At 45.9% G+C, this 12,574-nt stretch overlaps 1 protein-coding gene across 2 annotated transcripts in view; it reads right to left on the reverse strand.

Moving 5' to 3' along the window:
• Positions 1-11,904, reverse strand: part of LOC124556536 (hyaluronidase B-like) — a 214,936-nt gene extending 203,032 nt beyond the window's left edge. For both annotated transcript variants that reach the window (XM_047130491.1, XM_047130490.1), the window contains exon 1: positions 11,778-11,904. In XM_047130491.1, coding sequence (XP_046986447.1) covers positions 11,778-11,854 — 77 coding nt within the window. In that variant the 5' untranslated portion in view covers positions 11,855-11,904. The remainder of the gene's footprint in view (positions 1-11,777) is intronic.
• Positions 11,905-12,574: the final 670 nt, after the last annotated feature.

Genomic DNA, 12,574 nt, shown 5'->3' on the forward strand with positions numbered 1-12,574 from the left:
CGAAATTTCACCGACAGGAAGAAGATGCTGTGATATGCAAATGATTAGCTTTTCAAAGCATTCACACAAGTTAGGCGCCGGTGGCGACACCTACAACGTGCTGACATGAGGAAAGTTTCCAACTGATTTCTCGTACACAAACAGCAGCTGACCGGCGTTGCCTGCTGAAACGTTGTTGTGATGCCTCGTGTAAGAAGGAGAAATGCATACCATCACGTTTCCGACTTTGATAAAGGTCGTATTGTAGCCTATCGCGATTACGGTTTATCGTATCGCGACACTGCTGCTCGCGTTGGTCGAGATCCAATGACTGTTAGCAGAATATGGAATCGGTGGGTTCAGGAGGGTAATACGGAACGCCATGCTGGATCCCATCGTCCTCGTATCACTCACTAGCAGTCGAGATGACAGGCATCTTATCCGCATGGCTGTAGCGGATCGTGCAGCCACGTCTCGATTCCTGAGTCAACAGATGTGGACGTTTGCAAGACAACAACCATCTGCACGAACAGTTCGACGACGTTTGCAGCAGCATGGACTATCAGCTCGGAGACCGTGGCTGCGGTTACCCTTGACGCTGCAACACAGACAGGAGCGCCTGCGATGGTGTACTCAATGACGAACCTGGGTGCACGAATGGCAAAACGTCATTTTTTCGGATGAATCCAGGTTGTGTTTACAGCATCATGATGGTCGCATCCATGTTTGGCGACATCGCGGTGAACGCACATAGGAAGCGTGTATTCGTCATCGCCATACTGCCGTATCACCCGGCGTGATGGTATGGGGTGCCATTGGTTACACATCTCGGTCACCTATTGTTCGCAATGACGGTACTTTGAGCTATGGACGTTACATTTAATATGTGTTACGACCCGCGGCTCCACCGTTCATTCGATACCTGCGAAACCCTACATTTCAGCAGCATAATGCACGACCGCCTTTCTGGATACAGAAAATGTTCGACTGCTGCCCTGTCCAGCATATTCTCCAGACCTCTCACCAATTGAAAACGTCTGGTCAACGGTGGCCGAGCAACTGGCTCGTCACAGTAAGCCAATCACACCTCTGGATGAACTGTGGTATCGTGTTGAAGCTGCACGGGCAGCTGTACCTGTACACCCCATCGGAGCTCTGTTTGACTCAATGCCCAGGCGTATGAAGGCCGTTACTACGGCCAGAGGTGGTAGTTCTGGGTACTGATTTCTCAGGATCTATGCACCCAAATTGCGTAAAAATGTAATCACTTGTCAGCTCTAGTATATTATATTTGTCCAATGAATACCCGTTTATCATCTACATTTCTTTTGGGGGAAGCATATATATGAATAAAGCAAGTTGTGTGTCGTACGAGTGCTTTTTTAGAAGTCGTGCTGAGAATCTTGTTATCCTCTAAGACAGTTATTATTCCATGGGATTCATGGGTAGTCGCTGAGGTACTGGGGATAATCTGTGCTCGAGAGTAGGTACGTTTTGCAAAGTTAGTCCGTACTCTCTGTACAGGTGTGACGGTAGTAACATCTCCACCTAGTTCTCAGTGGCAACTAGTTGGCTGTTTCATTACTATCTTTCGTGGACTAGAGGTGGCCGACACCATCGGTGGGGTAATTTTCCTGTGCTTGTTTCCAGCGTGATGTGTGAAACTGGCGTTGGACTGAATAGTGGCTGAGTGATCGCCTCCTCATAGGCAACAGTCTTCGTTGAACTACGGGCTGTGTAGTATCAAGGAGGAGCTAAATTTCACTGAAAATGAAGGAAAAACGTCTCATCGAATGAAGGCTGCGACACTTCTGATAACGACCAATCCAACGGATGGGGACGCTACGTTCTATGGTCCACATGGTGAAATTATTTTATCAAAATGTGATCACTGTCATTCAGCCACTCATCGCGCTTGTTAAATATCATTTTATGCACACATTCTTTATTACTTACACACGACTGAGAAAGGAAATATGATATCGCCTAATGAAATAATCACCCTGGCAGTCGACTAGAGTAAATTACAGAAACCAGCGTGGCGCTGTGGCCGAGCGGTTCTAGGCGCTTCAGTTCGGAACCGCGCGACTGCTACGGTCGTAGTTTCGAATCCTGCCTCGGGCATGGATGTGTGTGATGTCCTTAGGTTAGTTAGGTTTAAGTAGTTCTAAGTTCTAGGGGACTGATGACCTCAGATGTTGAGTCCCATAGTGCTCAGAGCCATTTGAACCATTTGAGCAGAAACCAGGGAACACCTAAATCTGAAGGCTTCAGTGTTCCCGAACGCAAGTACAGTGCACCACTTGGCTCGGTCTTTCGTTGTTGTTCGAGATGAGCAGGCATCCTACGTTTTCTTCATCTCCGTTGTCTCTCTCGGCTTTATCAATGACACAAACATGCCGCACACTCTACACTTACATGGCACATTCTCCTCCTAGAAAGTGTTACCGATGAGATACATCGCTCACACTATTCGCAAAGTAAAGGTGAGGAAGAAAACCTTTGCAATTCACGGCATTCCCTCGCTGACAACTGGATGTGACGTACATTCTCACATGGAAACATACCTACTGTCATCGTGTGCAGTCTCCCGAAAATATGTTCTGCATTTAAGTTACTAGATGAATGATGGCCTTTGGGCCGCAAATGAATATTTTCTGTTCACATGAAACAAATACAGAGATATTTATCCTAACAATGGATCATTGTGAAATTACCGTCCCGCAGCTAGTAGTTTCCGATGTGAAGGCACAGGCCTTCGCTCGAGATGATGGCTCTCGTCACATTTACATTCAAAACCTCGTGATGACCGGAAGGTCAGGTACTGAACACAATCTGAAGCTGCAGCGGACAGATACAATAGTACATGACACGCAAATAATGGTATTGCAGTGTAGCTGTATTTCGTCGAGAGAGAGAGCTTTCTACCTACTGCGATCAGAGCAGTTTTTAATTGCTCTTCTGTTAGCTAAGCAAGCAGGGGAGGCTAAGACTCATGAAATTTTTCCATTAGTTGTAATCTACGATCAGTTGCACTGGTGTTTCATAAGCAGCATCTCCTCTTGTAAACATTGTGCTCGGGAAATCCGCAGAGTCAATAGTAAATATCCATTTGTTTTTCACACAAGTGCTCATGAGTTAATACCGTGTGACGTCACTCTATTGATTAGATGATAAAATTGTATCACAAATGCATAATGGCACATAACATTTTCTTTGAACCAGATGGGCTTTTACATTTCATTAGCACCTAACTGTTTTTTGCATTACATTTGGCTGCCATGTTCTGTGACCTGTGATGCTGAAGCCTTTATATTAACTTACGTACTTGCTATGAGAAAATAGGAAATGACCGAGGAAGCGACTGAATAAAAATGAAAAATCATAGAGAGAGATCTTGTACTTACATTTTTTTTCTGTTATCCAATAAAAGTAGACTATTCTTTCATAAGTATTGTCCGAAACCTGGATTAAATTTTCTGGTTAGAATTGACCTAATATTGCAAGAAATAAACAGCGTTTTATTGCGATAAAGTGTACATTTTGACCGTGGTAATTAAAGTAGAAATACGAAGATCAACTGCAGTGTGTATCAGTTTCGAAATCGATGCTCGAACGCCTTATAACTTCTAAACCACGAATTGTCCAGAGCAAAAAAATGTTGTTAATGTTTTAGGAAGAAAAGTATAGGCTACAGAGATTGAATGGAAGAAGACGAGCACTAGCGACAAAGTGCCAAACAGGCGCGCAATGCCAGCAGCTCAGTAATACATTTTTGCTGGGACACAGGCAGCGCCCGTTTCAGAATGTCCTCTTGCTCTCTACCGCACATAAGAGTAAAGTCGGTATTAGCAGACATAAGCAGCACATGATCCTATCTCCTCCTTCTCACACTTATCTTGCTTTGTTGTCAGCATCGCTGGCGACTGCAGAGAGTGCTTACATCAATAGACAAGAGCTATTATCTTCGAAACCTCTTTCGCTCGTTATTTCAGCAACAAAATGGAGGACACAGTTCCTGCGGAAGGATCCTCCTTTGTATGCTCTAGCGAAACAAAACAAAATATAGACTTTCGTCGAATACGGGTGTCTACAGTGCGGCTTGGCGGCTACGCATGTCCTAAGATTGATATGCGGTTTGCCTTAAGAGTTTTTTCCTAGCGGTAAATGGACTTTCACCTCCGGTAGCGGATTACGTACGCTAAAAAATATTTAAACTGCGCTGTGGTTGGCATTCCATGCTAAGATTTCACCATAACTGAATGGCTGAGCCTGTTCTTGGTTGGAGAAGACAATGCTTTGTAACGGAATACGTATTTAGACCAACACTGACGTCGATGGCATAACCTACAGTTGCAAGTCAGGTATCAATTCCTTCTATTTTATTAGAAGAATATAAGTGTTCTGTAATTTTCTTAGTGTAGACTGATTTTTGTGATCTTTCTAGTTTTGCTGTCATTACTGATGAAAGAGAAATTTCCATATACCCAGCACAATTATTGTATCTGTTTTTGTGACACTAATAATGCTGTTTGGTAGCCAGCTCCATAACAGACCCAGTAACGGAAATTAGTGTGATGGAGGGTAGGAACAAATGTTTTAATGTCCCTTCGAGGATTAGATCACTAGGAACACAGTACAAGCTCTTCATTAAAAAACACGAGGAAAAAAACATGCCGTGTCCTTTTCAAAGCACTTTCTCCGCCTTAATAGATTTTGAGAAACCGCGGAGAACATAAATCTGGGCGACTAGACGGGAATTTGAATCCTGTCACATCCGAATACAAGTTCACTATGTGATCTGAACTACCGTGACACCTCTAGTGGGCACTGACGTGCAATCCGGAGATGGCACGTTCGCATCCTGGTGATGGAAGTAATGGCCCTCAATCAAAAATTAGTCTCCCACGGAATGAGATAGATGATCCTCAATGATGTTTGCATCCATTTTCTCCGTTAAAGATAGATGTCTCCGCAGTGTCCTATGGGACCAAACTGCTGAGGTCATCGGTCCCTAGGTTTACATACTATTTAATCTAACTTAAACTAGCTTACGCTAAGAACAACAGACACGCACTCATGCCCGAGGGAGGACTCAAACCTCCGACGGGGGGAGCCGCGCGAACCGTGGCAAGGCGCCCAAGACGGCGCGGCTACCCCGCGCGGCAGAACGATTTCACGACTTGATATTCAGCATATTCTGAATGTCATTCTTGTTTATTGTTTTATATCCCTTCCATGGAAAAGAAAAGAATTTAGAATTATATACTAATACCTTCAGCTGCTGACGGGGGTTGATATATATCAACGGGGACAGGTGAAAATGTGTGCCCAGACCGGGATTCGAACTCGGACTCCCCTGCTTACATGGCAGACGTTCTATCCATCTGTCTCTCTTTTTTTGGTAATCTCAATTTGTTCGTTATAGTTCCTTGCAATTGTTCGTGGCGGACGTCCCCTGACGCCCGTGGAAGTTCGTTATTGATCCATTCACTGAGTTTTTATTACAGAGGACAGCTGAGCTACCGTGCCGGCATCCATCTGAGCCACCGAGGGCACAGAGGATAGTGCGACTTCTGGGAATATCTCTCGTACGCCTCCCGCGAGACCCACATTCTCACCATGTCCACACACTACATTCGTAGTGTCCCTACCCAACACACTCATTACTCGTGCAAGGCATTTTTGCCAAGTCCCGTAAGAGTTCGGGTAATATGTGTGCATCGGCACAGAAGAGGAAGGTCATGGCCGGTATTGCCAGAAATATATAGACTACTGGCCATTAAAATTGCTACACCAAGAAGAAATGCAGATGATAAACGGGTATTCATTGGACAAATATATTATACTAGAACTGACATGTGATTACATTTTCACGCAATTTGGGTGCATACATCCTGAGAAATCAGTACCCAGAACTACCACCTCTGGCCGTAATAACGGCCTTCATACGCCTGGGCATTGAGTCAAACAGAGCTTGGATGGCGGGTGCAGGTACAGCAGCCCATGCAGCTTCAACACGATACAACAGTTCGTCAAGAGTAGTGACTGGCGTATTGTGACGATCCAGGTGCTCGGCCACCATTGACCAGACGTTTTCAATTGGTGAGAGATCTGGAGAATGTGCTGGCCAGGGCAACAGTCGAACATTTTCTGTATCCAGAAATGACCCTTCGGGACCTGCAACATGCGGTCGTGCACTATCCTGCTGAAATGTAGGGTTTCGCAGGGATCGAATGAAGGGTAGAGCCACTGGTCGTAACACATCTGAAATGTAACGTCCACTGTTCAAAGTTCCGTCAATGCGAACAAGAGGTGACTGAGACGTGTAACCAATGGCACCCCATACCATCACGCCGGGTAATACGCCAGTATGGCGATGACGAATACACGCTTCCAATGTGCGTTCACCGCGATGTCGAAAAACATGGATGCGACCATCATGATGCTGTAAACAGAACCTGGATTCATCCGAAAAAATGACGTTTTGCCATTCGTGCACCCAGTTTCGTCGTTGAGTACACCATCGCAGGCGCTCCTATCTATGATGCAGCGTCAAGGGTAACCGCAGCCACGGTCCTGTAATGTAGTGGATTACTCCTGGTATACAGTTTGGACCAGAAGACTTGCTTTTATTAAGTCTTATCATTTTCGTAATCAAGAGTAATAATACAAGAACAGTGTCGTCCACTCAACGAGAACACGCGGCATGCTGACCGTTCGACAGACGGACACATCAAGCTCGGCGACTGGCTTACTGCTGTTCGAGGAGTATAGGCTAGGAGCCGGCGATGTAGATTTCTGATCAAAAGTATCCGGACACCGCTATGTAACGAGCAACTGGTTATTAGATGTCACGTGAGGCACACCCACCAGCACAAAAGCAGAATGGCAGTATTGCGTTGTCAGTGGAGAATGTAATAAATGTATTAACCGATATCGAATCATATGAAATGACTGATTCCATATTGACAACAAAAATCCAGAAATCCACTACTACATCGCTAGGCGAAAATGTTTAAATATCAACTTGTATAAACACTTAATGTAATTACAATGATGATTATGGACTTCTCAAAAAAGATAAACAATTATTTGTATTTTATTTATGAAATGCATGTTCCAAAGATGATTTTGCTTAAATAGATCGATTTGCATAAATAGAACGATAAATCTTTGTTTTTAGTTAGTTGTACGAGTCTGAAGTGTGACAATGGAGTACAAGTTATGTGTGTTATATTGATATGTATTGTGAAGTAATAACTGAAAATATTTGCTTTATTCACCAAAAGTCCACCAGTGTTTACACGATTTCGTAAAAGCAACCCAAACGTCTTCTATACGATCATAAAAAGTCATACAAAAAATGGATAACGGCCGGCCGGGGTGACCGAGCTGTTCTAGGCGCTACAGTATGGAACCGTGCGACCGCTACGGTCGCAGGTTCGAATCCTGCCTTGGGCATGGGTATGTGTGATGTCGTTAGGTTAGTTAGGTTTAAGTAGTTCTAAGTTCTAGGGGACTGATGACCTGAGATGTTAAGTCCCATAGTGCTCAGAGCCATTTGAACCATTTTTGATAACGAGCCTTCAACTTACAACAAAGAAGAGGAATAAAAGATGAGTATTATTAATAAAACTGGTTATCGCTATGCAGTGTGTCACTTTCTCAGCGTGGCAGGTGCTGTGAAAATGTGACCAAATTAGTAAATTACTTTAAAAATTAATAAAGCTGCTTTGGACAGCAAGAGAGTGGTGACTGTCAGAAGAAGCAATGTCAGCAGAATTGATCGGTTAGAAGAGCTCAGTAGCTTCGAACGTGGGCTAGTCATTCGATGACTGAGCAAAAAATCCACCAGGAATTTTTTAACTCTTCTAAAGATGCTGCAGTCGGCTGCCGGTGACTGTGAAGTGGAAACGTGAAAGAACAACTACAGATAAACCGAAACCAGGCAGGTTTCGTGCACTGACGGACAGCGACCATCGGGCATTGCGGGAGGAATCATTCGTGAGTTCTAAAGTGCTACCAGCAATCCAGCTTACTGTGAATGTGCGCAGGGAGTTAAAAAGAATAGGGTAGAAGAGCCGAGCAGCCCCTCATAAGCCACATATTTATGTAGTCAATGCTAAGCGACGCTCGAGGTGGTGTAAAGAGGCTTGCCACTGGATGACTGGAAGCGGGTGATTTGGAATGACGCTATATCCTGTGGCAATCCAACGAAAGGGTTTGGGTTTGGCGAGTGCCTGGAGAACGTTACCTGACGCAAACAGTTAAGTACGGAGACGGTGGTGTTATGATACGGTGGTTTGCGTGTGGTCCCTTTACTACGCTTAAGAAAACGCCAAATACGACGAACGCATTTAACAGTATTGCGTACTGCATACAGCAAGGGAACAGTTCGGACACGATAAGTGGAATGATCATATAAGACAATGACGTCAAATTAAATACCTTTCAGCCGTCAATTTTCAACCTTATTTTACTAAGCAACCAGTGTCGGCGCTTTATTACGCCATCTGCAGGCCCCTGTTAACAGTGGGCGGGTGATGTTTGAAGTGGTCACTGTAGTAAGTAGATATCTACTAATACCAGTACTGCTGGTCCCTGCTTCGATGACAAGCGAGGTAGATTGTTTCTACACATCGGCCAGGGGCCTGAAGATGGCGTAATAAAGCGCCGAAACTGGTTGCCTAATATAATAAGATTGAAAATTGACGGTTGAAAGGTGTTTAATTTGACATTATCAATCAAACAGCCGAGTCCCGCGACCATCGCTAAAACGGTTGGGCATAGAGAGATATAAAACAATTGTGAGAAAAGCAGATGGCAGACTCAGATCCATAGGAAGAACCTTGAGGAACTGTAACTCATCCACGAGGGAAGTGGCTTCTTCAAGCCATTCTGGAGTACTGTTGATCTGTCTGGGATCCCTACCAGATAGCACTGATAGAAAGGACAGAGAAGATTTACATTTACATCTACATTTATACTCTGCAAGCCACCCAACGGTGTGTGGCGGAGGGCACTTTACGTGCCACTGTCGTACCTCCCTTTCCTGTTCCAGTCGCGTATGGTTCATGAAAGAACGACTGCCGGAAAGCCTCCGTGCGCGCTCGAATCTCTCTAAGTTTACATTCGTGATCTCCTCGGGAGGTATAAGTAGGGGGAAGCAATATATTCGATACCTCATCCAGAAACGCACCCTCTCGAAACCTGGACAGCAAGCTAAACCGCGATGCAGAGCGCCTCTCTTGCAGACTCTGCCACTTGAGTTTGCTAAACATCTCCGTAACGGTATCACGGTTACCAAATAACCCTGTGACGAAACGCGCCGCTCTTCTTTGGATCTTCTCTATCTCCTCCGTCAACCCGACCTGGTACGGATCCCACACTGATGAGCAATACTCGAGTACAGATCGAACGAGTGTTTCGTAAGCCGCCTCCTTTGTTGATGGACTACATTTTCTATTGACTCTCCCAATGAATCTCAACCTGGCACCCGCCTTACCAACAATTAATTTTATATAATCATTCCACTTCAAATCGTTTCGTACGCATACTCCCAGATATTTTACAGAAGTAACTGCTACCAGTGTTTGTTCCGCTATCATATAATCATACAATAAAGGATCCTTCTTTCTATGTATTCGCAATACATTACATTTGTCTATGTTAAGGGTCAGTTGCCACTCCCTGCACCAAGTGCCCATCCGCTGCAGATCTTCCTGCATTTCGCTGCAATTTTGTGTATACTACAGCATCATCCGGTAAAAGCCGCATGGAACTTCCGACACTATCTACTAGGTCACTTATATATATATTGTGAAAAGCAATGGTCCCATAACACTCCCCTGTGGCACGCCAGAGGTTACTTCAACGCCTGTAGACGTCTCTCCATTGAGAACAACATGCTGTGTCCTGTTTGCTAAAAACTCTTCAATCCAGCCACACAGCCAAGATTCAACGAAGGGCGTTACGTTTCGTCACGGGGTCGTTTAATCGGCACAAGAGTGTTACGGAGATGTTTAACAAACTCCATTGGCAGACGTTACAAGAGAGGTGTTGTGCATCACGAAGAGATTTACTATTGAAATTTAGAGAGAGTGCTTTCTAGGAAGAGTCGGTCAACATATTGCTTTCCCCTACATACATTTCGCGTAATGACCAGAAGGAGAAAATTCGAGAAATTTGAACCAGTTCAAAGACTTACCGACAATAATTCTTCCCACGCGCTATTCACGAGCGGAACAGTGTCGAAGGGCTCAGTTAGTGGTTCAGGAAGTACCCTCGGTCACACACACGATTAGGTGACTTGCGGAGTATGATGTAGATGTAGACTGTTTTTATCAGCATGACAATGCACCCTGCCACAAAGCAGCATCGATTCGTGGGAAATGGCATTCCTGAATTGGAATGGTCTGCCCAGAATCTCGACCTGAACTCAGTGGAACACCTTTGGGGTGTGTCAGAACGCCGACTTCGCTCCATTCCCCAACGTGCAACCTTCTCTGGTTTCGGCTCTCGAGGAAGAACGGGCTGCCATTCCTCCACAGATACACACCTCATCGAAAGTGTCTCTAGCAGAGCTAAAACCGTGGAGAAACCCTGTACCGATGTCCGCTAATAGATGTCCTGATACTTTTGATCAGATAGTGTATTTAATCCTTTGTTTTATCTCTCAGTGACGTATGTCCACGATACAAACGCAAGCTCTCGTGCCTTTCATCGACAGGGAACAGTTACAAATAAGCAACGACAATCACGTCAAAGCAACGGTTGGCGATGAAGCACTCCTCGCCGCATCCCAGGGTCTTCCCGAGCTGAAAGTGCCGTAGAGACCTAGCAGACCTAGTAGATAGTGTCGGAAGTTCCATGAGGCTTTTCGCGGATGATGCTGTAGTATACAGAGAAGTTGCAGCATTAGAAAATTGCAGTGAAATCCAGGAAGATCTGCAGCGGACAGGCACTTGGTGCAGGGAGTGGCAACTGACCCTTAACATAGACAAATGTAATGTATTGCGAATACATAGAAAGAAGGATCCTTTATTGTATGATGGTAGCAGTTACTTCTGTAAAATATCTGGGAGTATGCGTGCGGAACGATTTGAAGTGGAATGATTATATAAAATTAATTGTTGGTAAGGCGAGTGCCAGGTTGAGATTCATTGGGAGAGTCCTTAGAAAATGTAGTCCATCAGCAAAGGAGGTGGCTTACAAAACACTCGTTCGACCTATACTTGAGTATTGCTGATCAGTGTGGGATCAAGGTCGGGTTGACAGAGGAGATAGAGAAGATCCAAAGAAGAGCGGCGCGTTTCGTCACAGGGTTATTTGGTAACCGTGATACCGTTACGGAGATGTTTAGCAAACTCAAGTGGCAGAGTCTGCAAGAGAGGCGCTCTGCATCACGGTGTAGGTTTCGAGAGGGTGCGTTTCTGGATGAGGTATCGAATATATTGTTCCCCCCACTTATTTATACCTCCCGAGGAGATCACGAATGTAAAATTAGAGAGATTCGAGCGCACACGGAGGCTTTCCGGCAGTCGTTCTTCCCGCGAACCATACGCGACTGGAACAGGAGAGGGAGGTAATGACAGTGGCACGTGAAGTGCCCTCCGCCACACACCGTTGGGTGGCTTGCGGAGTATAAATGTAGATGTAGAGGTTAACATTTTGGCCACTCGTCCACACGGCGCAGTTCCAGTTCGTCGAGAAACGGGAGGAAAGCAGTGGCAACACGCCGGCTGGAGAATCGTCGGACTGGTCTGAAAAGCTTAGCGCGGCTGCGGCCGGCGTACCTGTCGGCGAGCAGCAGGAGCGGCCAGCAGCAGCAGCAGAGGCAGTAGCACAGCGCTTGCGCCCTTGCGGCATCCATGGCAGAAGGCAGTAGGCGGCAGGCAGCAGGCAGCCAGTCGCGTTATAAGCGCGTCGCCCCCTCCAGCACGCGAGTAATTGCGTCCGGAAGGCGCGCAGCTTTTGCGGTAAGCACGAGCCCCGAGCCCCCCTCCACGCTACCCCTCTGCGCCGCCAGGCAGTTCTGCGAGCGCCAGATAAAACCGCCGATAGTCCGTGAAAGCGCGTGCCCGCGCAGGATAACAATCGGCGTGACGGACGCCTACGTAACATGTGTCGCATTACGTCGCGCCTCCCAGTCGCGGCGGCTTCTGCGCCCGGGCACAACACGCACCTCAGGGAAGTGTGATGGGAGTCTTTCCCTCCGTATTGTACAGCGTTTATACTTGAAGAGCTCTCTGCGCACGTGTAACAAATCGGTGGAGAAACGAAGGTAGATTCGTCACTTGCTTGGCCTTTAGGTATTCACTCCGTGTCGAGTGCTTCTCGAGAACAGACCGCACTTCCTGTGTGGGAGAATTTTACAAAAACAGTGATTCGGCGACTGAAGCGCAGAGGACATTTGGCAGTGATCGTGGATTGCGTAATATAAATGATACTCTGATAATCCGGAAACGGATGAAAACGTTTGAGAAGACCCGTTCGACAGTGGGCAAACCGAAAACCGGTCGACAGAGGTCATCGAGAACGGGCGAATCCGTGGTGAGTGTAAATCGGTCTGTTCGTGACGATCCTAACCTCT

The sequence above is a fragment of the Schistocerca americana genome, chromosome X (assembly GCF_021461395.2).
Source record: "Schistocerca americana isolate TAMUIC-IGC-003095 chromosome X, iqSchAmer2.1, whole genome shotgun sequence".
NCBI classification, from domain to species: domain Eukaryota; kingdom Metazoa; phylum Arthropoda; class Insecta; order Orthoptera; family Acrididae; genus Schistocerca; species Schistocerca americana.